The sequence below is a fragment of the Microchirus variegatus genome (genome assembly GCF_963457635.1).
Source record: "Microchirus variegatus genome assembly, chromosome: 4".
In the NCBI taxonomy this organism is placed as follows: Eukaryota; Metazoa; Chordata; class Actinopteri; order Pleuronectiformes; family Soleidae; genus Microchirus; species Microchirus variegatus.
The window spans coordinates 14,248,570-14,272,104 of record NC_139805.1 but is presented as its reverse complement, the minus strand read 5'-3'; the positions used below and the strand labels follow the sequence as shown (position 1 = coordinate 14,272,104).

Here is a 23,535-nt window from a genome sequence, read left to right as displayed (position 1 = left end):
TAGTTATGATCATTTTAATAATTTAAAAAATCTATGTATTATTTTGTAATCTGAAATAGCTCGTATATTATTATTCGTAGGAAATGACAAGTCTTCATCAGAGGGAGTTAAAAAAAGAGAGAGAATCAGAGCTGCAGACCACGTGGCATATATGAGCTTTTATTTTGAAGTTCCTGTGAGAAGACGCGGTGTTTGTTGTGTCCGACTCGACGACAGTAGGTTGTAGGAAGGAGGGAGGGAGGGACGCTCGTCGAGAAAATCTGACGCTAGCTTCAGTCAAACAGCTGCCAAACAATCTCAACGACGACGTATCGAGAGAGCGAGAGAGAAAGAGAGAGATAGAGAGAGGCTACCGAAACTAATCAACAGGGCCGTCCAGCACCTGAACCATCAATCGGGTTTATGAGTCAAGGCAATCAATCAGGCTGCCGTTAACCTTCGGAAGAAGCGTGGACGTATAATTCACCGTCAGCTGGGCTGTTTTTTTTTGTTTTTGTTTTTTTTACTTACTACCGGTGTCAACATGGCTGAATTTAGCATCGACCAGAAAAAGCTACCTGGAGTGAAAGAGGGTAACGTCCATAATAATAATGTACTACTTTGACGTAGCTAGTTAGCTGGCTAGCATTAGCACTGAAGCTGATGCTAGCTGAATGAGTACAGGTGTTTGTGTTACTGTCGCCTTCACCACGGTGATGATGGTAGTTAGCACACCTTTGCTAATGGACGCTAGCACATTAACGTTATTTCTCACGGCTCAGTTTAGACTGCTAAACCTGTGTGGTGCATATGTCGTGGCAGATTAAATGTATGTGCAGTCCAGGTATTGTGTGTATATATATATATATATATATACGTATATATTATTATCCTTTATCAACGCAATGATTTTGTGACTGTGGTGACATGGTGGCAGACACTAAGTCGTGTGGGTTAAAAACACTGTAGGTGGGTGATTCTATAGCCTTAATACATGTCACATTGTAGGTATTGCTGTCTGCTGTGTTCAATTTCGTATTACAACTATGACAATATCAAACGCTCACGGTATGATAACCAGTCCGCGCTACTATATTTATTGTTATAATAACGTAGTTCGTGGAGATTCACTCAGAATGTGAGGCTTTAGCCCAGGGGTCTCAAACTGGCGGCCCGTGGGCCACATGCGGCCCCCCAATCGATTACATGCGCCCCCCCCCCCCCACTTGATACCATGTTATAATAAAAACATGGCCCACGACCTCACCGTCTTTCAAACACAGTGTGTAGCTGAGGCACATCTGCCAGTGAGGTGATTGAATATAACATATAGTTTGCTAGCAATGTTTTTCTAACAGTAATAAAATACATTTGGTCATAATTATCCCATTATTAAATGTATCATATACAACTTTCAATTAGATGTATAAATACGCTTGTTAGGGCACAAGCCACGAATGGCAGTGGCCAAAACGGGTCCTGGCACAAATTTTAATTACAATTGTTAACAATATTATTTATGTAATTTAAAATAAATATCGGTAGATCATGTGAAACTAATCAAGCTGCCTGTAGAATGATGTTGAGTTACCATGGTTACTGTTACTCACTGTGATTCTCATTTATATATTATTTTCCATACGTGTCTTTGATTGTCGACAGTGTCATGGGTCGATGCAAGTTTTCCAAGGGCTGCCTTCATGAAAAATTAATATTTTATTTATTTTTTATTTAAAACCATTTATTTACATAATAAGCATCTAACAATTGGTATTCACATGTTTAATACTGACTGAAAAATCCTCTGAGAAGTCTGGATATTTGAGTCTGGAAAAGTATGGAATTTAGAAATGGAAAATGTGTAGGAACTCTGGTAGATGGAAAATTGACATAATCGTTGCATCTGAATTTCATTGAAATTAATTCTCTCACATGACTTTTATACACACCCCATATTGTCAACGACTACTTCCATACTCTTCCAACAAAAGCAGGTAAAAGTTGGAGCGTTGACTCTGAAACAGATATTGGTTGGAATGCTGTGCTGGTGGAAAGGAGTCAGCTGTTGGAAGCAGGATGCTTGTTATTCTGGTCAGAGACTTGCAGACGTCTCCACTGCATGGCCAGTCTGCAGAGGGGAAGAATGGAAAAAAATGCTGGGGAAGTTTCATGGTCATCTCTTGTGCATTTTTAACATAGTAAATATTGTGAGCAGTCATGTTTCCTTGTACTGTTACTCCCAGAGTAACTGAACTTGTCTTTTGAAAGCTCAAGTTGCATGTCTGACACAAATGTCTGTGGTGGTGCTGATTTGTGTGAGCCTAAATCATATTTTGCAGATGTTGCTTGTTGTTGGAAAATCCTGATCTTAGTTGAATGCTGACTTTTGAGAAGTGTTGCGGTTTAAAAGTTAATAAAATAAGTTGTCGCACAAACCTAAAGCACAGTTAAAAACAACCCAGGTTGTTTTTTTTTTAACTGTACTACTAGCCATGGTAATTCTCAGGTTTCTCTGCTAAGAAGATTAAGCATATGGTTGAAAATGGATGTGTAATTAAATCCCATACTGATTTGAAGCATGTGGGGGGCTTAGTAGAGGTCTTGCCTTTCCCTTGAGGATTGCAACCACTCACCCTGGCTGTCATACTCTCTTCTGCTGCATTCAGGCAATATGCACCACTCATGTGATGTTTGTTTGCGTCCCATCTTGTTTACTTAGAACTATGTATTTTAACACATAGAACATGAGTGATGCTTGTTATAGCAGATGACGGCTGTTGAGAGCAGATGACGGCCTGTGAGCCTGGCAATATGAGCTTCTGGACAGCAGGAAAACTAGGAGATGGCTTAAATAGAAGATTAGTGTCCAATAATGTTTTTATAACATCTAAATAAACATTATGTAACTGATATTAATTATTTCTCAAAACAAGATTAGGTGAAAGAGCAGCAGGGTGGTGAATGGTATCTTGTGAGATGAAATCATGGCTATATTTTCTCCTATTTTATGATGCTGAGGTTTACATTTTTGCAACTGAAGAAGTGTTTCATACTTCAGGGTTTTAACTGAACCGTAGAAGCAGCTGCCATACTTTCAGTACATTATTGTACGTCTTATGCTATAAGGTCCACATCTGGAATTAGAGGCGGATATGTTTAGTTTCTGTTTTTCAGTAAACTGTCAACAGATGAAGACTCGGATCCTGAACAGTCGAAGGGAGAATAACAAAAAAAAAAAATTGTCTGGCTTTTCAGAACACATTAGATTGATGTGTGGTGATGGTGTTGGAGTTTTATGAGGGGAAATGTCCCCACCTACAACAGTCAACAATTGTTTTCCAGAAGGGGTGTTCACACTCTGGCATCGGTGATTTTGAAACCATAGATGGAAAGTACTGTAATGTAAATGCGGTGGTAATATTGTGTGAGATGGAAAATAAGCATTACTACATAGATGATATTATTGTAATGTTTCAGTGTATTTCTGGTCAGATGGCACTTTTGGCTCATAAGTGATAACACTCGGTAGGTTGATGAGTGCAATGACTCAGTATACAGTCATAACACAGCAAGTGTGAGTTTGGCATGTTAGAGATGCGTATAATTGAGTACTTGATTTTTGATGTAATGGTGGTGCTTGTGTCTTTTCGAGTTATCTAGTCACACTTGGCTTCATAAAGCATTTGTTCATACAATTGTTTGCATGTTTCAGATCTCAGATTGTCTGTTGGTCTTCACATATTGCTTATTTTAAAAGTTTGAGCTGCAAGGGCATTTAATTAATAAATTGTGGTGGATGAACAGCATTTTGAATACATCACGTGTATGATACAACTTGAATATGTCTGTGCTGTGAGGATGGTCACACAAAAGTTCATTGTTCACTGACTGCTTGTCAGTGACATGGCTACTGCACATCTAACTTAAGAAAATGCTTTCTTTCATCTTAGTTTTGTTTTTAGCCCAAGTATGAACTGTGCTTCCTCATTTACAGTTTCACTTCATGCCTGCGCTGATGCAAATAAAATCACCAAAAAATGTTGGTACCTAAACACTTTTATCAGAGTGATTGAAACAGTTTAGCTCCGTTTCTAATCTGTTGCTTTACACTTTTAAATATATATATTGAAGTACAAGTACAACTACTTTTCTTTTTTTTTAATGCATTAATGCTGTTTTTCAAGAAGCCATCAAACATAAACTAAATTCTCAAAATGTTTCTTTGTAACGTTGCTTTAAAGACGCATTAATTATCTTGTGTGTTTCTGTGAAAGTTGCAGTGCCTTTTTTAGTGGTTTTTGTTTTTGATTGTTCTGCCGAACTGTCCAGGGTGTACCTCGCCTATCGCCCCGTGTTCAGGACAATAATGTCACCAGATGATACATAACTGATACACTGCCGTACAGAGTGATGTGGAGCTGATAGACTTAATCATCATTGTGTGAACTTATCGGACAGTGGTTTGAATGTAACTTTTAATTTGTTTATATTTAAAAGTTACATACTACAGGTTTAATCTCTTAACGTCACCTACCTGTCCTTGGTTGTTTGTAAGTCGTGTTTCTATTCAAGCCATCATGCAGGCAGATATGTCAGGTTTTGAAACACCTAATACACATCTAATATCTCAGTTACTTTTTTCAGGTTCGTTTTACATTTCAGTGTCTTTCTTTTCTTTTTTTTCAGTGTGCCGAGACTTTGCTGTGCTTGAGGACCACTGCCTGGCCTATAACCTCCAGGAACAAGAAAGTAAGGGACTAATATATCTCAGATATCAGAGGGAACATATGACTTCTTATTTTAAACATCTGCTTTCTGTGTTCCTAATTATGGCTGCATGTGAAACTTCAGACAGAGAAGTGCCTTTGATGTTTACTATTCTTTATTAGGGGGGGAAAAAATCCACGGTTCTTCCATTCCCTTTTTCTACAGTCTGTTGAAACACTTAAATAATTTATCGTCATATGTTTTCTGCATCAGGCTTGTATAGTGCTGTTTTTTCCCCCTGCTGCATTCCTAGTTGGAATATGTATTTGGATCTTAATAATAAAAACCCTTACCCTCTCTCAAACATATCCCTTTTGTCAGTAAAATTAAGTAACGTAGTCATCTAATTCTTCAGCCACAACAGACCTGTATAGTGGTAGAAAACAGTGGAGTTGTGCATGTGATTTGCTGGGATCACATTAATAATGTGTGCTGCAGCTGTTTCACAGAGAAGCCTTAGTCAGGATCGGATGTGAAAACTGCAACCAGGGTTTTTATCTTGAACTCACTGACATACTCTAACTTTGAGTGATTGTGTTTGTGTGTGCACAGACACAGTCCCAAACAGTTTTGTGTATGTGGTGCACCTAATGTTAGATCAGCTGCTGCCTTTATGCAAGCTCATGTGTCATGATTAATTTTTTTTACATGATTAAAAACACAAAGACACTCGCTCTCTGGTTAGTTCCATTGTGCATTTCTTTTGTTCCACCAAACACATCAAGATAAACTGTCTGACCATGATCCATCCACAGTATTTGTTTTTATCCACACTACCCTGTTGTGTTGGAGAACCTAAAATTGAGAAGTTTAGAAATAGTTTGTTGTTTTAGTTTGAAAACACCTTGGTAGCATTATAGTCTGGATGTTCACAGAGAGAGTAAGTAAAGCTTAGGGTAAGAAGTGTTTAAATATGCTATTTTTCTACTGTTGGTTAAGCTTTCATCTTCTGAGTGAAACATTTTTATCCCATGATTCACACCAAGAAATAAGACCTTGTGTTCCTTTCACCAGACACAGATGAACTAAATAAGGGACAGGAAATAGCAGAAAGAGGCTGCTGTTATGTTATTATGTTCAGATTTATTCAGTGAGCTTTTTTGATTTGAAAAGATGGATGAATGAGTGTTGTCAATAAACCTGCCAGTAGACGCAAAGGAAAAGTAGCGTAATGCAACATTACGAATGCCAACTGCAATAAAACAGCGAGAACAAACATCCAGCAGTACATGATGTACAGAAAATGCTTCTCTCTTCTGTACAACAGTTTACTGTCGTGGGTCCATGAATATATTATCTAAAGAATCAATTATGCTGGAAGCTCCGCAAGAAAGAAGGCCACATGTCAGCTGTGTGTTTTAGCTGTGATTGATTAGATCTTGGCTATGCCTGTCCTCGTGTTTTCATTAACCATGTTAAAGCCTTGGGTGATCCCATAACCAAGGCTCATCTCCCTTTGATCCTTTTGTTGTGCCTCATTACTGACTTGAGCTAGAAAAATGTTTGTTTCCCTTTTGACACCTTAAGGTCATTAAGGCTTAGCCCGTCGGTCCTAATTGTGTCCCTTTTATCCTGGGTCACATCAACAGATGGTCGTCCCAAAGGTGACTTTTTAACACATGCCCTTTTCAGCTGGCTCCTATTTTCATTGAAAATGTGAAACACTGCAGAATACAAATGTTGAATGGAAATTATTATGGCACATTTGTGGCATATTTCTCTCTCTATTTTAGTGTACAGCTGCTCACTGACATGTCTGAGGTTTAGGCTGAATCCCAATACCACCCCTTAGCCCTCCCCCTTCCCCCTACCCCTTGTTTTTGCGCGTTCATGTGAGGGGTAGGGCTGTCTCATTTCTCATAAGGGTTAAGGGGTAGGGCCAAGCCGTAGGGCTACGTAGCCCTCGAAACGAAGCTTCCTCAGGACCACACTTGAAACGGAGGGCTTCGAGGAATTTCGCAGCTTCCGCCGCGTCACCTGTCAGCGAAGTTTGAAAGCTGGCCGTTAAAGACTCGCACAAATGTATTTTCAGTATTTTAATCACGACAGTCATGTGTAATGATTGTATTGTGGTCTTCTTCAATTGTCAACGGTGTTTCTGAATCACTAGTCAAGTTTGTTTTGAATTACTAGCTAGTCGTAGCCGATGCTATCCCGGCGTTCCTTTCGTAAGTGGTTAGCTAGCTGCTATCGCTATTTTTTTTTAACATTAACAAATTGTGCCGGAGTGCACAGTTACGTCTTCAGGACAGAACAGGAGATTCTGTCCCCGCTCTCCTCCGCTCTGTCTGCGAGCAACGTTCTCCCTCTGCACCGTGTGTGTGTGTGTGTGTGGCTATGGTAATGCAGCGGGTCTGCAGTCGCTGTAACTGTGTGTGTGAACACTCCTCACAGCGTCGCCGCCGATGTCTTTGTTAGCAGCTGACAGTCGTAAAAACAGAAAAATAGCCCAGGCAACAGACATTACTTGTGAGGACGGCATTTTTGGATTGTTACATCAACAAGCATCGCATCGGCTTGTTGATGTAGCAGTCGCGAGCGTCAAGTCCGGACGACGTGATGACGTAATGGAGGTGTGTCTCATTTCTTAGGGGAACGTTCGTACCCCTCGCTCCCTCAACTCTGTTTTGAGGGCCAAGGGGAACTCTGACAAAGGGGTAGGGGGAAGGGGGAGGGCTAAGGGGTGGTATTGGGATTCAGCCTAAGTCTATCGAACCCCACTCCTCTTTCTGAATGAGCGGAGACCTCTTCAAGGTTGAGTTTGTTAAATTAAGAGACGTTACGGTGTCCGGGCCATGTTTTTTTCCTGCTATGAAAGATGAATCAATTATCTTTTTGAAAAGCGTGGCAGTGGATAAATGATAGCCTTATCTTGGGCCGTAACATCAGTTTTGTCTTCAAATATTTTGTTGTGCAGTCATAAGTCAATTTATCAGCGTCATACTAAAAAAAAAAAAAAAACGAAATCAATGTCAAACCTTTGACTTTTTACCAAGTTGCCAGAGGTGTGACTCACAGTTTCCCCATTCAATCTGACCAGTGAAAGATCAGGAACTTTATGGAGCCTCTCGCAGGGTAAATTGCCAAATGTAATGGTGCTTTTCACATGAAAGCTTGGAACAAAAATCGATAGGCAGGTGAAACAGAACTGAGCGAGTGAGTGATGCTTTCCATGCTTACAAAGCACTTGGGAGTGCGTCAGCAAGCAGGATTTATCATCTGTTATGGCCCACAACGTGCCATCACACAGCCTTGGAACGATGCCTCGGCTGTGAACATTCATTTCTCAGTGACTAAGAGCGCTCCCTGTTTATTACCAGAGACCGAAGTGTCTTGTCCTCGATCTTGTTCTCTACAGACCGTCAAAACAACTACTCCTTAGACAGAAGAATGGCAAGAAAGTGTGGATCTGTAAATAAGCTCCTAATTGTTTTGCTATTCGTCATCAATCTAGTTCTTCTTGTACTGCAGGACAGCCACCCTGACCGACCCTGAGAAATGATAACGCTTATGTTTGTGTTTGTGTCTACAGTTGAGAGCCACTTGGCGTCCAATGTCCATAAAAGCCGCCTGGTGCAGAACGACCTGCAGGTTGCCAAGAAGCTGCAGGAGGAGGAAGACAAGAGGGCCAAGCTCCAGAACCAGAAACAGCACACTGACATGTGGGTGTCTCTCTCACACCAAAAGACACGTGTACACATACACAAACCACATTTTTTATGCTGTTTGTGAAATGGATGATAAAGCTTTTTTTGTTTGGCTAAGAGAGAGCATGTGGCTGAGATGACAGAAAACAAATTTAATAGAGCTGCAATAAAAAGCATCTCATTCTGTTTAGAGAAGATCTTTGCTGGTTTAGTGTTTATGTAACATTTTTGTGTTTATGTAACATTTTTGTGTTACTGAATATGTACAAACATAAAAGCCACATTGGCCTCACCCAAATGAAGCTGTGTTTAGTCGCACTAGTATAAAAAGTTGTTCTATCTGCTCTGTAATTGTTTACTAAACCGCTCAACCAGGTCAAAGTTTGAAGCACACGCATACATGGCAAGCTATAGCAGAGGCTATAGCCTAGGAAGAGGCCAGATGCTCCACCACTGATGCTAGCCAATTCTGCTTGTCATGCGTAGAGCTCACACTGCCATCCATCCTGCTGCTCTTGCCAGTGCTACTTCACATAAACCCTACTGCACATTTGACTTAACATCAGACAAACAGGAAGGTGCAGTTTCACTTGTCTGGGTGTAGTGAATGATGAAGGCATGCTACATGTGTGACACAACAGTGTGCTATCGTCTGTGGGGTTAAAAACAGGTGAGGCGCTGGCTAGTGAAGCTGTTATACCTCTCATGTAACACTTGTGTATGTATGTCTACACACAGAAAAACAATCTTTTCATACCAGCCCTTCAGGGAGATTCTTTTGCTGTCAAAATCACTTTGTTGATAGATGTGAGCGAACCAAAGTGAGCTGCCGAGCTCAGCTGTGCATCAGACGCATTCCTGCCACTATCAAAACACACGTCATTTTTCACTCATCCTTGATGGATTCAAAGTTGTTTTCTTGGTGTCATACGCTGCTCTTTGGCAATATAGAGTATTTCATCATAGATGGCATATGGCCAAGGATTGAACGTTTTTGGTTTTTGCCAGTGCTTAGAAAATCTCAGTCATCCATATTAAGTGAGTCAATACTAGAACATTTGAGATTAATTATGTACTGAGAAAAATATTTAATAGATGGCAACAGAAACGACAACAAGTAATTACAGACCATTACCCATTGAACAAATAGGAAAGTACTATTATGTCATAACGACAGACACTGACCCATGCCATTATGTTCTCAGATAAACTGATGGGAATTTGGTTGTCGAAGATCAAATATCACTGTGACTTTAATTTTGTCAACACAATGTGGCCTTTGGGGGAATTTCTTCCTATTGTTACATTCACTTGAACTAAAAGATGCACTTAACTTCATATTAAGAACACCTGTAGGACACACTCGTAACATCCATCTCAAACATTTATTTGTACTCACTACTCAGAGATGATGTTCTCTTTTGAGTGTGTTCTCTCTCATGTTTGGCATAAAAGTTCTCAGACTCGCTGATTATCTGCTTGGATTTGTGTGGTTAAAATTCAAGGTCACGCTGGCTTCACTAAACATTTTCTTGGCTTGTTAAACATTACATTTGTTCTAAATCAACAAACAGGTTATGAGTCTAGAAAGAATCATGGAGACTGAAACTGCATTGGTCAATGGAAGCATACATCCACCAATTCAAATCCATAAATCCACAACAAATGAATAACATTACATGTTAAGTGTTGGTGATATTGTAGACTTATATCATGTAATGTTCTCCCTCTTCTCCATACACACTTTGCAACACATGGGAACCTACTGGTACTTCAGCGAGCGCCAAGATAATGAGATTGCCCAGGAGATTCAGGAAGAACTGGCTCGACAGGCAGAACGACAACGACAGCAGGAAGAAGAAGATATGGTGAGAAACGCACACACACACCGTGTGAGACGTTTTTGCACATTCAAGCACAATGTACTGTATGGTCACATGTACCCATTAATACGACATTGACAGGTGGATAAGCAAGGCTTGCCTACGATGGGTGGAGCACTTCACTGATCATTGAACTGATGTGAGCCATAGTGACAAAGACTTAATATAAAGCAAAGATCAGGATTCTGTGGCCTCATTAATATTATGACTAAAATGGTCTAACTGCTGTGTTTTATCTAACGTCAGGGAATGAGGAATCCAACCACTAAAATCGGCAGAAACTACATTCCAAAGCTTCAATGATATGACATATTTGTTACAGATTTGCCTATTTATTTGCTGTTCAAGTCAGTCAACACGTTTAACTGTTGTCTTATTTGTTTGTAGGCTATAGCTCGTAAGCTACAGGAGAAGGAGATGAAGGAAGAAAAGAGGAGGCAAAAACAACTGGAGGCAAACATCGAGGAGGATTACTTTGAGGATCACGGAGGTGGGGAGAGCTGCGTTAGCGCCATTGGCTCATGCTAATGTGTGTCTAATATTTATTTATTTTAACCCTAAGAGTCTTCGAGTTTAAGGATATAGGGAATCTTTTTGTCAACTGAGATACAGAGCTATACATTAATGTAGTGTGTGCTTTTGTTGCTGAGTGACTTGAGGCAAATATATTGGAGCATTAATACGCAGATGGATTAGAGTACTAGACTTGCAATTGAAGAGGAAAACCAACAGGAAATGGGTGGTCCAGTATTGAGATGCAGAATAAATGGATATCAACCTCAGATGTATGAATCTCTAGTTAGGAGCCAAGTGCATCAAGAACAAACACCATTCAAAGCCAACAACTTTTGTTCATGTGAATCCACTTTAAACCTTTTCATTTACCTGAGCATGATTAATCTCTGGAGGCCTGTTCATGAAGATCTTTTAGAGAAAAGTGACTAATTTTAGCTAATTTTAGACTTTTCTTCTGAATTCTTTGTAAAATGTTGCCCTCTTTCAACTAAACTATGTAGCCGACTGATACCAAGAGTCTGATTGTGCACGCTCGATGGGTGTGAACATTAACTTCACAACAGAAACCACTCTGTCCTCCCTGTCCTTTCTTTTTTGTTCTCAGCAATTTGTTTTGATGACCAAGTACATCCACTGGCAGGTTGCTGTTGTGTTGGTTTTAATGTAAGTTTAATGACGGCGACACAGAATGTTTAGCCTGTTCCACTTCTCAGGCTCTGGGGTTGTTTGCATAGTGAAACCATGCAATGCAAAACAGGGAGAGGCAATGAGAGTATTTTCCTGGGTGGGGTTTGAAGTGCACACAGCGTTGCATAGGCACGGTCATGTGACTTATTTGTTGACACAAATAGGACTGGTCAAGTGCCTCCAGCTGTACATCTACACCTCTCCTGTGCTTCATCTGTTTCTAAAGACGGAGCACATGCAAGGTTGTCACGATGAAGCTTTGCCCTTACTGACTGTGCCTGCTCGCTCTATACTAGGATATTTGACTGCTTGGTTCTCTGTTCCGTGTTTGGTGTACAGGGGCTTGACATCCTTGAAAGTGCTTCCAAGTTGTATTTTCAAGGTTTGAAAAGTTCCTGCATTTTGGATAGAGTGCTTGAAAAAGTTTTTATTCCTTAGATGGAGGAATAAATTAAGTTGGAACGTCTAAATGAAAACGGCTCTGCCTGGACCTCACTTGCGTGTGTGATTATTTTAAATCTGGATTTTGGTTGTTTTGTAGCATAATATTATATCTTTAAGTTATTTGTGTAGTAAATGTGTGATTTACCACAGCTCTAAGGTGCTGGAAAAACATGAAAACTGACCTTTAAAGCACTTGAAAAGTGCTTGAATTTAACCATGAAAAAGGTGGTTTTAAACCTTGATGTACACCCTTGTATGTTGCATTACCACCCACATCAAATGTCCCTGCTCAGTTTGTGTATATGCAATGTCCATGCAACTGTAGAGGTGTGAATGATTCAGTTTCTTTGTTTACTCTCTGTCTAATACTCTGAGGGAGTGACCTCACAGTTAGTAACAAGATACATTATTAAATTGTACAAGACTGTTCTTCTTCTTCCCCCACAGGAAAAAAATAGGTGGCTGGCTGTGTGTTTCTAAATCCAGTGGATTACGGTTGCACAGACATGAGTCTCCAACTGATGATTGCAGACATGAAAAAGATGTATAAAAAGTGAAATAAGATGGAAGGGCAACAGCCAGCCATATCGCTATGTGGCAGATGTCAATCGGGCTGTACATGGCTTTTTAATTTCAATTGTTTCAAATTTTGAACTTCAACAGGTTCAAAGTAGCAGTTTAAATAGCTGGAATTCCATTGAGCTGACTCTCTATGCATAGAGGACCTGCCTCTGCTGTGTGCTTCCTTGTTTTTCATCTCTTTTGTTTTCATTTAAACTTTTGTCAGCCACAGGCCAACTCCCCGTAGGATGGCGTTTAACCGATGAAACTTTTTGTTTATTGAACCACAGAGAGTGAGGCAGATGGCAGCATCCGTACAACTTTTGTTTTAAAATCAGGTATCGGTTTCATGCGAGTAAGATGGTGATTTGTATTCTTGGAGGCGAGAAAGATGTTTTACCACACATTGTTCCAGGAAATGTCGTCATCTTTCAGATCAAAATCTCTCTACCATGCTCTCTCAGACATGCTGTGGTTATAGTGTTTACCACGTTGCCAAAATGTGCCACATTGATTTTCAACCGTGTGCTGTCAAATACAACTATCAATATATATATATATATAGATATATAGATATTATCACATACTGGTTGTTCACTATGTTGCGTGAAAAGTTTTCCACTCTTATTTTAATATAAAGGATAAAAAAATCTCTTGATATTTTGGGTGAAGTCTAATGCCTACATTCTTAATACTCCATATTTACTCCATCTTTTGACCATCACTCTCCTTGTCAGTGCCATGTGGAGCTCAGTGCTTTACTAATCAGCTCAGCCTAACTCATTCTTGTCTGTCATTTTTCACATCATGTTGTCATCAACCATCATCATTCTCTCCACTCTGCCCTCCTTCCACCCTTGCTCCTTGATCTCTGTGCTGCTCAGCGGCGAGACGACCTCTTGATTTGGACAAACCCCCTCGCCACGGATCGACTTCACCAGGTCATTATGATGCAAACGCTCCAGTGAGCTCACGTCGTGATTACTCCCCAGATTATAGCTCAACAGAGCCTAAAAGGAGCAGATATCCAAGGCAGGAGCCAGCAGCACCCCACAGCCGCTCCAGATACCCGGACCACTATTTGACAGAGGGAGGGCGAAGCAGGCATGCAGATCCGTATCCAGAGCACCTGCTGCCCTCTAGAGGCAAACATGGGGACAGGTACCCAGAGTATGAACCCACAGAGACTGGCAGAACCAGGGGCCCTGGAGGGGAGGACCAAGAGAGAGTGGTGAGGAAGAAGGAGAAACCACACAGACCACCTCAGCCACATGTACCCATAGAGAGAGACAAGGCCTGGGACAGAGAAAGAGACAGACAACGTGACAAAGACCGGGTCAGAGACCCTGAAAGGGAGAGGCATATGGGAAAAGACCACAGGTTGGACAGGGAGCAGGATCTTAGGGGGGCGAGAGTGAGAGGAAGAGACCGGGAAAGATCCAGAGAGAGAGGACATAGTCTGGACAGACAGAGAGAGAGAGATCGACAAAAACAGAAAGGAAAAGACAGACAACGTGCAAGAACCAGGAGCAGGGAGAGAGGACTTGATGAGGATTATTTAGAGCAAGGTCATAGCAGGGACCGGACAAGGGAGGACAGGGTGCCCAGCCTCGAGGAAGAAGATAATGTTGAAAGGGGGAGGAGAGACAAGGGTCAGCAGCGCATCCACTCTGTTCACGAAGAGGTGTTTGACGAACCCAGGAGTGATGAAGGGAGAGGGGACAGCCGGGAATTCTTGGACACTCAGCAGGGGGAGGGTCCCAGCAGAGAACGTGTTTATACTCATCCCAACAGCGAGACAGGTACCACCCTGGGCCTCCCTCTGGGCTCTGTGTGTGCGTGTGTATGTGTGGTGTACTTGAGTTGCTTTCCTTCTGTCGCAAACTGGTGGTGGGTCGATCTCCTGCAGTGTGGGTATCACTAATAAAGACCTTCAATTCCTTTATGCTCCTGTGGACCAACAAGATTTCAAAGTAATTCCTGTTGTGATTCAGGTTTTAATTTGATCTGAAATGATTGGGTTCGTTGCTTCTGTGCTGTGGGTTTCGCTCATTCTTGCTTTTTCAGTTGTTCACAAGTCAACACCGACACTGTGCTCAGACTGAAATGTGTGCTGTGATTTTCTGGTAAAATAGCTCCTCAGATTCTTATCTCAAAGGGCTTCACTGCTGGAGAGCTGGTTTGATTAACAAGGATAAACACCAGTAAAGATGCACTGCAGCCCTTTGGGTGCCGTATGCCTTTAATCCACTTGTATTGTAATACTGAATTGATTATACTGAATGATTTGAATGATTTCACTGTCATGATCATGATGTGTTGATTCACAATGTTCTGTTGTGGTTTGGATTATTTAATATAATTTTTAGCACAGAACAATGAATTAAAATAAAGGAAATTGATTATTTGATCATGCAAATATTGGTGAGCGGCAGGCCTAACTATAATTTATGTTAATGTTATTTCCACAGGTCGTATTGTGCACCGAGGGAGTGGATCAGTAATAGAAAGTGAGTATGGGCTGAACGAGGCCACCAAGGGCTTGACGAAGCTAGATATTCGAGAGCAGGAGTTGAAGGACATGGAGGTGGCCAGGAAGCTTCAAGAGGAAGAAGTCAAGGTGGGGGAGGAACCCAAAAATTTATTTTTGTTTATTTTTGCTAGAGTTGGTCTCTGAACTTGTTTTTCTGTCTGAACTTGACCGAGCCCCAGAGGATATAGACCAAACCCGACAGTATTATTGTCTGAGCCAAACCCAAACATGACCATTATTCGTGGAGCCTGACATGGTTCGAGAAAGTATTACTGTCAGGCAGGTAATGGTAGCCTTTATTTAAGGTTATGAGAACGGACATTATGAACATTATGTTCATAATGTCCAGATAGAAGCAACTATAATACCAGCCCCAGATACACACGTCACACCTCACAAGTTATCACCAAAGAGTATAAGAGAATTTTGCTCTCGTCATTAAACTTCATTAACTGTTAACTGAACGGCTGCTCACTATTTACATAATCCAACCAACCATCATGCTTTATATCAAGGAAAATGATAACATCCACAGTGGATGGCTTCAAACAATATATTCCACGCAGAAAACATGACTTTTTGTTTATTCTCTGCTTTCAGGCAAGCAAGGTGCATGTTCGTGCAGCTCAGGTGGCACAGGATGAGGTGAGAGGCTGGAAATGTTTCTTTAACTGACTCTGCTCTAATATTTAATTTCCTCTGCACTGCTAATTAAATCAACTTTGTCAGGTAATCTGAGTTTTGTATAGACATCATGTAAGAAGACACAATCCAGGATCCATAATCCAGTGTTATTAACCTTGATATCCTTGAAAGTTAGTGAATTTTAAATCGACGTTGGTCATTGAAAGTTTGTGAAAGAAAGAAGTTTGCTATTTAAGTAAATGTCTCCCTTGTTTTTTTTTTACATTGCCACCAACTGTTTTCACGAGCCCTGCATTGCTTGATGACACTAACAAACATTGAGTTGAAGTTACTTGCGGTGTTGTGGACACAGTACACTGTCTCTCTCCGCCATTGATGTGAGATTCCATGTAGAACAATGAGCGAGTAACATTAAGCAAGAGAGTAAATTATATGATGCCTGGGAAATGCAAATTCCAAGATCTCTGGTTCAACAAAGAAAATTCCAAAGACTAGCCCAAGATCCCCAGAACAATCACTTGGTCAGATGCAGAGCGTGCTCCAAATCAATAAAAACTTACTTAAGTTAAGCTGTGTCAGCACATTCGGTCCTTGAATTTGATGTCAACCAAGGTGTGTGACACATACTGTAGAATCCATATTTAAAGTTTCTCTCTGTCGCTGTATGTAGTATTGAGTTTAATTGGTGGTTTAAGTTCCTTCTGTTTCAATGTGGCAGGAAATAGCTCGACTGCTGATGGAACAAGAGAAAAAGGAGTATAAGAAGAACCGAGAACGGGAAAAGGAGAAGGAACGAGACAGGGAGAGGTTGGCCATAGAGAGGATGGGAGTGGAAAGGAGGCGGCCAGAGGGAGATTACAGGGTAATTTTCCATAATCATACTTTCTTTAAATGATGATGTTTTTTGTGGTGAAATAGAAGTGTTTCCACTGTGGTACAGAAACCATAATTTTTGTTTGTCTCCAGCCAAATTCAGAAGAAGTCGTTCGACCTAGAACACGAGATGAGCATGAATACCAGAGGCAGAAGAACCACAACAAGCCTGCCAGGTACAAAACCATACATACTTAGTCACCCACTAAGTACAAAGTCGAGCTTTGCATTACATTTATTTTCATCCTCTCTTTTCCTCTTCCTGTCTTAGGCCTCCTCAGCCTCGTGCACACAACTATGAGAACGTTAACCCCGGCTATGGCTACCCGGAGCACCCTGCCCCCCAGCGTGCTCCTGCAAGACCTGAGGCCGCTTACAAAGGTATGACTGTGATCATGTGACTGACGGGCTGTGTTTACTTGATCCACACAGAGTAATATTGAACTTGATCGTACTTTATAAGTAAATTATTGCTTTATTATTTCCTATAGCATATCAGAAGTGTGATGAAGGTGAGGGTCCTGACTTCATATGTTATGAAAACAAAGTGTTCATTGTTAATTTGTGGCTAAAATACGCATTTGTTGAATGTGATAAAGTCCTAGGGTGCAACAAACCGTTTTTACCACTGATAAAACAGATTTACACTGATTTCAAACTGATTTACATTTTGCTAAGAGGTTATTATGGAATTTTAGATCAATAGTGACAAAACAAAATATTGCAGACTGCACGTTAACCATTTAACACCTAACCCTCAAAATGTCTATCTGGACTTTCTTTCGCTTATTTTAACCATGAAAACACCAGACAATCTCCTGCAATTAAGTGCTATTGGCCGTTTTTCCAGAATGACTTGCAATATCTGGCAGTTATTTACAATTTGCTGCATGTTAAAATACTGTTTTAACAATTTAAAATGAAGAAAAACAAAAAGGTTTGTTTACTGCAGTTTTACAAGTATAACAGATTCTGTGTATTAAATTTGAAATTTCAACAGTATATTCACTAGGGATGCAACGGTACAGTTTCTCCACGGTTCGGTATGTATCACGGTTTTTGGGCCACGGTATCGATACAATTTTGATATCTTAATATAAAACTACTCAGACTAGCAAAGGCAATATTACATTGTAAAAATACTTAAAAGCACAGATATAATCACACCACAAACTTTATTTAACCTCTTCACGGTTGCCCCCGGGATCGAGGGCAGCGTCAGACGCAGCGACAAAAGCATCATAAAACCATATCTAACTTTAACAAACATAGACATGCTGCATACCCACAGAAAGGTCAGAAACTCAGCTAAAAGCTCATATACACAGTTAAAACACAGATGGATTAAACGGCAGAAGCGGAAAAAAACTGTCACAGCGCACACATTGAAAAGCGGCACCAGAGCGTCAGCCATTTTTATCACTCTACGGATTCTTGGATCCCCAAAATAAGAGCAAAACAACAACTGACTTTCAAGAAATACAAGCAGGAATGTCATCTTACCTTTGCTGTTTATCAAAGCAAATTATTTCCACCGGAACAAAACCACTTCTAATGAAGAACTACACTTTCCAGCATGCTTTGGGAACAGATCCCGGTCTGATTGATCATGTCAGAGCAACATTAAATCGTTCTGATTAGAGAAGGGCGAATGTCCGCCCAAATGCGTCGTATGCATTTATGTCCTTTTGACTCGGTAATGAAGTGATTGACACGCATTTGGAGACCGGGGTCTGATTCTACCGGTTTAGAGGTTTAAAACGAACTGTCAATCACCCTAATTGACCAAGGTAAGCCAAAGTTATGGCGCTGCATAACTGAAGACGCTGCAGAGCCACAGAGTTATTACGCACCGCACAGTGAGCATCGATTTACACATTATCTTTTTTTTTTTTTTCAAAACAAGTTCTTTTTAGATCTGTAGTGACGTATAAATAAAATTAAATGGGTTTTTAATCATTTGGTACCTAAAAAATCTGATGGCACAGATGGTGCCAAGCTTTGCCAAAAGAGAGAACGCCTAGACATCTCTTTATTATAACCTCTGTAATTTCACTCTGCTTCATTTCAGCAGCATCAGACTTTGCACAGCTCATGTCCATATGTTGTTACATGACCTCCATGTGTTTTTAAGCTCCTACTGCATATTTTAAAGGTGGTAAAGTGTTATCGTTATTTTGATACCAAGATAATCCACATAGAGCTTTTAACTGCAGAGGTTTACTCTATTTAGTTTGGGCATTTTCGAGCAGGGACTCCAAAAAGAGGGTCAGGGAAGAAGTGGTTAAACAATAGTGCACTATCAGATCAAATGAAACGGCAAACATAAAACCACACAAATGAAAAATAAATAAAGTTTAGTGCTATCCAACAAAAATAAACACAATTTTAACCCACTCAGAAACTACAACTACAAATACACCATGCTGCTCCAAGTGAAAGAGACGGATGATGGCGCTTGCTCTGGGTGGCGCTGTAGAGCGAGTGTCTGTCCAATACTTCACACATTTATTCTGACATTTATTTTCTCATTCTCATCGTAGTCTACGCTGAATCCTAAATTATCTCACAGAGCGGACGTATACGAAGACGGTGCTGCTTCAAACTTCCTTTTTTCTGAGTCTTGTTCACTCGCGCTGATTGACGCTGAAGGCGGCATGAGCAGCGCAGCGCACCTGCGCTCATGTCTCTGCTCCTGAGTGGATCTAATCACATACTGAAACGTAACGAAATGCTGTTGCGTATTGAACCAAACAGGGTGTACCAAACGGTTTGGTAAAATACCAAATACCGTTGCATCCCTAATATTCACGATAACGTTTTTTGTGTCTCAATGTTTCTTTGTCTCTCATTGGGCAAAAAATGGAAACTATGTTCAGGTGTTCTTCCCACTCTCTGGCTACAAAGATGCTAATGAAGATGGCTTCCAGTATGAAATGGCACAATTTTAATTTCCGTAATAACCACACGTTGGCTTCGACGTGCAACTTCTCAGGTTTCGGAAACCGTTTTTCCGATAGCAAAAAACGTTGTGTAATGCAAAATGCGCTTGTGCAAAAGTGTCATCAGCGATACGATCGGTTTTAAAGGGTTAATGAGTTGAAATCCTCGAGCTGCAATGCTGCAAGTCCTCACTAATTAGGCTGAAACTGTCGAGACATTTATGGTCAGCAACAATTGAGTGACCGTGTTTTAATCTGTGTTTTGAGGGCGTCGTTAGTGTAAGCAGCTGAAATGCCAGCTCTGATTGGATGAAGAAAAACTGATCTCTTCTGTTTTTCTTTCAGGTGCCTATTACAAGCGGTGACTCAGGCTCTCTTCCACATCCAGACATGTTGGCCAATCGTTCTACACAGATATATAATATATATAAAAATTTGTCTTTTTTTGTTTTTAACCATTCGCACTCTGTTGGGTAAAAGCCTTGGGACAATCTAAGTTTGCAATGGTATATTGTTTTTATTTTTTATTTTTTTATGTACCTTCCAAATCTTGCCCAGAGTTAAAGAAATGGTTCTGTGAGTGCTGGAAGCACACTCGCACAGTTTTTCTTTTTTATTTGTTTTTGTTTCTTTTTTTTAAATTATGATTGATATGATTTCTTTTATCTGACTTAAGATCAAGACATGCCGAAAGAGCAGCCTTGTGGCATAAACTCCCATGATTCTTAGCTGTTGAAGTAGAGGGACTGGCTCTCCATTTGCTGTGCTCATCATGTGCTGATGTTTCATCTGTGGACCACGTCATCACAGGGGGCTCAATGCTGGATTTAATCTCAGATTTCCTCATGACTCGTCATGGGAATGTGCCTGTGTGGTCCACCGTGGATGCTACAGTGTCTTAGAACCAAACACGGCAGCTGCTTTGTATCACCCCATGCTGCAGGTGCGCTCGCCTGTCATGCTGTGCACCGAAGACTACGCAGGCCTTGTCCATGTGCCACACAACGTACAACTCTGGAGGAGTACATAAACATTGCTGTATTAAAACAAAACAACAAAAAAAATAGCCTTTTATCAAGATGCTGGTAGTTTTGACATTATTACCACCTGGTTCCAGAGCAGAAGAAGTGGAGCTTTGTGATGATCTATGGACATTTAAATGGTTGTCAGCGCTTTCAGCTTGTGAGGGGCACATTTTAACCCTTAATCTAAAAGCGGTTGGATGGAATTCTGTGTATGACTCACTGTTTCTATGTGCATGCTTACTGAAAGTGTACAACTGTGTACATGCATTTCAGCTTTATATCCAATTGTCTAAGCTTTCTATTCACATTTTAGTCGGAAAGGGCTAGAGCCACAAAAAGCCAATCATTTTCTTCTTGTGAATGAACAAAATAAGTGCTTGCTCTTATTCTATAAATTTCCTGCCACTTTTTCATAGCAGTTGCCGTTAGCAAACCTAAAGTAGCTCATAAAAACGGAAATGAAATGCATGTACATTGCTTGTCTGTGTCAAACCTGAATTTGTGCTTGTGCTTATGGCGCAGACGTGTGCGAATATCTTTCTTTTGTTTTATTTAAATGTAATTGTTTTTGTTTTTTTCTTTATCAAATTTGTGTGACCATATCACGTGTGCCGTTATGGCAAATTTGAGATGCTTGCGTCCCAACTGGTAATCTTTGGTCAAAAAGGGAGGCTTTTATTTTATACAGTATTTTGTTGCTCTTTCCTCTCATTGTTGCATTGGTTTTGTTCCCTGTTACAAAAAAAAAGTCCTCTGATCTTTGTCTCAAACTCAAAGGCAGAAATCACTTCCTGTCTTCAGAACAAGCAAACAATCTCACAATAGAAGTTCATGTAGACGGAGGGGAAATTCACACAGGTGTAGCTGGAAAATTGACATACATGTATGTCACTACTTAAAGGGACCTATTTGAGTTTATTTTCTGTTCATATTGAATAGAGATGATGTATCAAAGTATTTTATTTGAAGCTTTTTGGTTTGACTGAGACTGGTTTCAGGCTGAACATTCAGGTGGACTCAGACGGGTACTCTGAGCTGCTTTCATGTTCTTTTGTAATAAATGTTGCTGAAAGTACGAGTTGGGTTCTATAATATACAGTCGTCTTTTTGTGTGTGTGTGAAATGTTTGTTATTGAGGACATGCAGCAGTACTGTATGTGCTGGTGTAAGTGAATTGATCATGTTTTAATTGTTGATGATGGAATGGGATTTGTGCCATATGTTTGTTTTTCTTTCAGGGACTTGAAATTGGGAAAAGTTTAAAGTTGAGGCTAATTTCCCCCCTCACCAAGGTGGGTCTCCTATTCTGTTGTTTGATTAGAGCACCACCTTGTGGACATGTTGAAAGCTAAGAAAACATATTTAGTATTTATCAACCAAAACGGATGTGATCTCGATGTGTCTTGGTTTAATCCTGGATGTTGTGCATGATGCTGGGTTATTTGAGTGCTGTCTACATCAAACAGTGAGTGTTAAGTTTCAATGTATTATTTTCTTTTAATCCTGGGCTTGTATGCAATCTACCAATTATGAATCAACACATACGTGTTTGCACTTAATGTAACGGGACCTTTGAATTAAAATTTCATTTTAATTATACCATTTCAAAGTGTAATAAACTATCAGCATTTACACAATTTATGCTTTAGACTCTTCTGTTAATGCACTGAAATTCACAATTGTATGGATGTCCTCTTCAGTTCCCAGTGAAGCTCCATAACATGACATGCATTTATTGGCCAGGAGTGACATCCAGTGTGGTCTATGTGCATCTGCTTCAAGGACTGACGTCGAGGTTCTACTGCACGTAAGTCTCATCAGCCGTTTACCCAACTTCTTCACCTGCAGGGTTGCTCTTGCACAAATAAATATTATATATTTATTATTTAGTATTTTAGGTCTTCTAGTATCAGTGAAATACAATTCCACAATTTTTTTTTACCGTAATGTTATACATATCACAAGTGAAAACTGGTATAATTTTAACATCAACACAGGGTTCAGAATTAGAAGTTAGTTGGACACAGGTCATTTTGACCATAACTGTGTGTTTAAATGTATTAAGTTGCCGCTGTGTGGTATTTGCAATTTGAACAGGCGTAATATCATAGTCTCCCCTCGACCACTGACCTTATGGCTAAGATAAATACATTATTTTAAATTGTGATGTTGTCCTAACCTGTCACTCTCTCACCTGTCAAAACACTTGGAAACAGGCAATTCTGGTCAGTATTTGCACACTTAAGGTCACACACAGGAAAGATGGACCAGTTTAATAAAAACCTTCCTCCAGCTGTTTGCACATACAAATACTCACTGCACAATTTTCAAGCAACAGGACTTGAAACAGAAATGGTATTTGTCCTTTATTTCTGAAGGAGCACATATGCCAAGTTCCCATGTACACACAGTCATACACAGATACTTCTCTCCTTGGATAAAATCTATCATGTGATCATCTGATTCTACTTCCTTATACACACACTCCTTACCGTCAGTGACAGGTAGTCTTTTATTGACAGCGTTTTTTAATAAATCATACCACTCTTAAAGACAAGTACAGAGTTACACCCATCATTGGTAGAGTGGAGCTGGTTTACCAACATACCTGACATACTGATGCTGCGTTTGCATGTGGTAACATCCCTGCCATGCCCTCTATGCTGATATGTCACAACCCAAATTACACAGCTTCACCTCCAAAACCTGAAAAGTGGCTGCGACTGCCACTGCTGCGTCTGGGCAGATTAAATCCTCAGACAGGATCTCAGTTTCGGTCCTGGCGAATGTGACGAATACTCTTTAAAATAAGATTTTTAAATAACAATTAGACATAACGTTTACAAACTGCAGGCAGACATCAGCAGTGCTTGTTTAAGTTGTTGCCACAGTCTTCACTTTTGCATTGACTGAAACCTTGTGAGTCTCCTAATATAACAAAAATAATAATAATAATGACAATGATAATAATCCATTCCTTGTAGATCCACTGCTGGGTTTTGAATGCACATCACACACACGACCAGAAACAAT

The 23,535-nt window shown here is 40.3% G+C and overlaps 1 protein-coding gene across 3 annotated transcripts; it reads left to right on the top strand.

The window, feature by feature from the left end:
- Nucleotides 1–370: 370 nt before the first annotated feature.
- On the top strand, nucleotides 371–22,065 carry ccdc50a (coiled-coil domain containing 50a). Of its 3 annotated transcripts, XM_083888671.1 has the most exons (13): nucleotides 371–572; nucleotides 4,666–4,728; nucleotides 8,279–8,408; nucleotides 10,171–10,261; nucleotides 10,664–10,766; nucleotides 13,369–14,286; nucleotides 14,956–15,104; nucleotides 15,618–15,662; nucleotides 16,381–16,524; nucleotides 16,629–16,711; nucleotides 16,807–16,916; nucleotides 17,027–17,047; nucleotides 19,823–22,065. In XM_083888671.1, the coding sequence occupies exons 1-13, from the start codon at nucleotides 524–526 to the stop codon at nucleotides 19,840–19,842; spliced, it is 1,926 nt and encodes a 641-aa protein (XP_083744797.1). In that variant the 5' UTR covers nucleotides 371–523; the 3' UTR covers nucleotides 19,843–22,065. The 3 variants fall into 3 exon arrangements, with proteins under 3 accessions (XP_083744797.1, XP_083744798.1, XP_083744799.1); XM_083888672.1 differs by lacking the exon at nucleotides 17,027–17,047; XM_083888673.1 differs by lacking the exons at nucleotides 371–572; nucleotides 4,666–4,728; nucleotides 8,279–8,408 and adding an exon at nucleotides 10,358–10,415 and having other exon boundaries at nucleotides 10,186–10,261.
- The last annotated feature ends 1,470 nt before the right edge of the window (nucleotides 22,066–23,535 follow it).

Coding starts and splice junctions, on each gene's coding strand:
- ccdc50a (XM_083888671.1), top strand. CDS start 524: ATGGCTGAATTTAGCATCGACCAGAAAAAGCTACCTGGAGTGAAAGAG. Junction 10,262..10,663: donor AGCAGGAAGAAGAAGATATG/GTGAGAAACGCA, acceptor ATTTGTTTGTAG/GCTATAGCTCGTAAGCTACA. Junction 16,712..16,806: donor AACCACAACAAGCCTGCCAG/GTACAAAACCAT, acceptor TTCCTGTCTTAG/GCCTCCTCAGCCTCGTGCAC.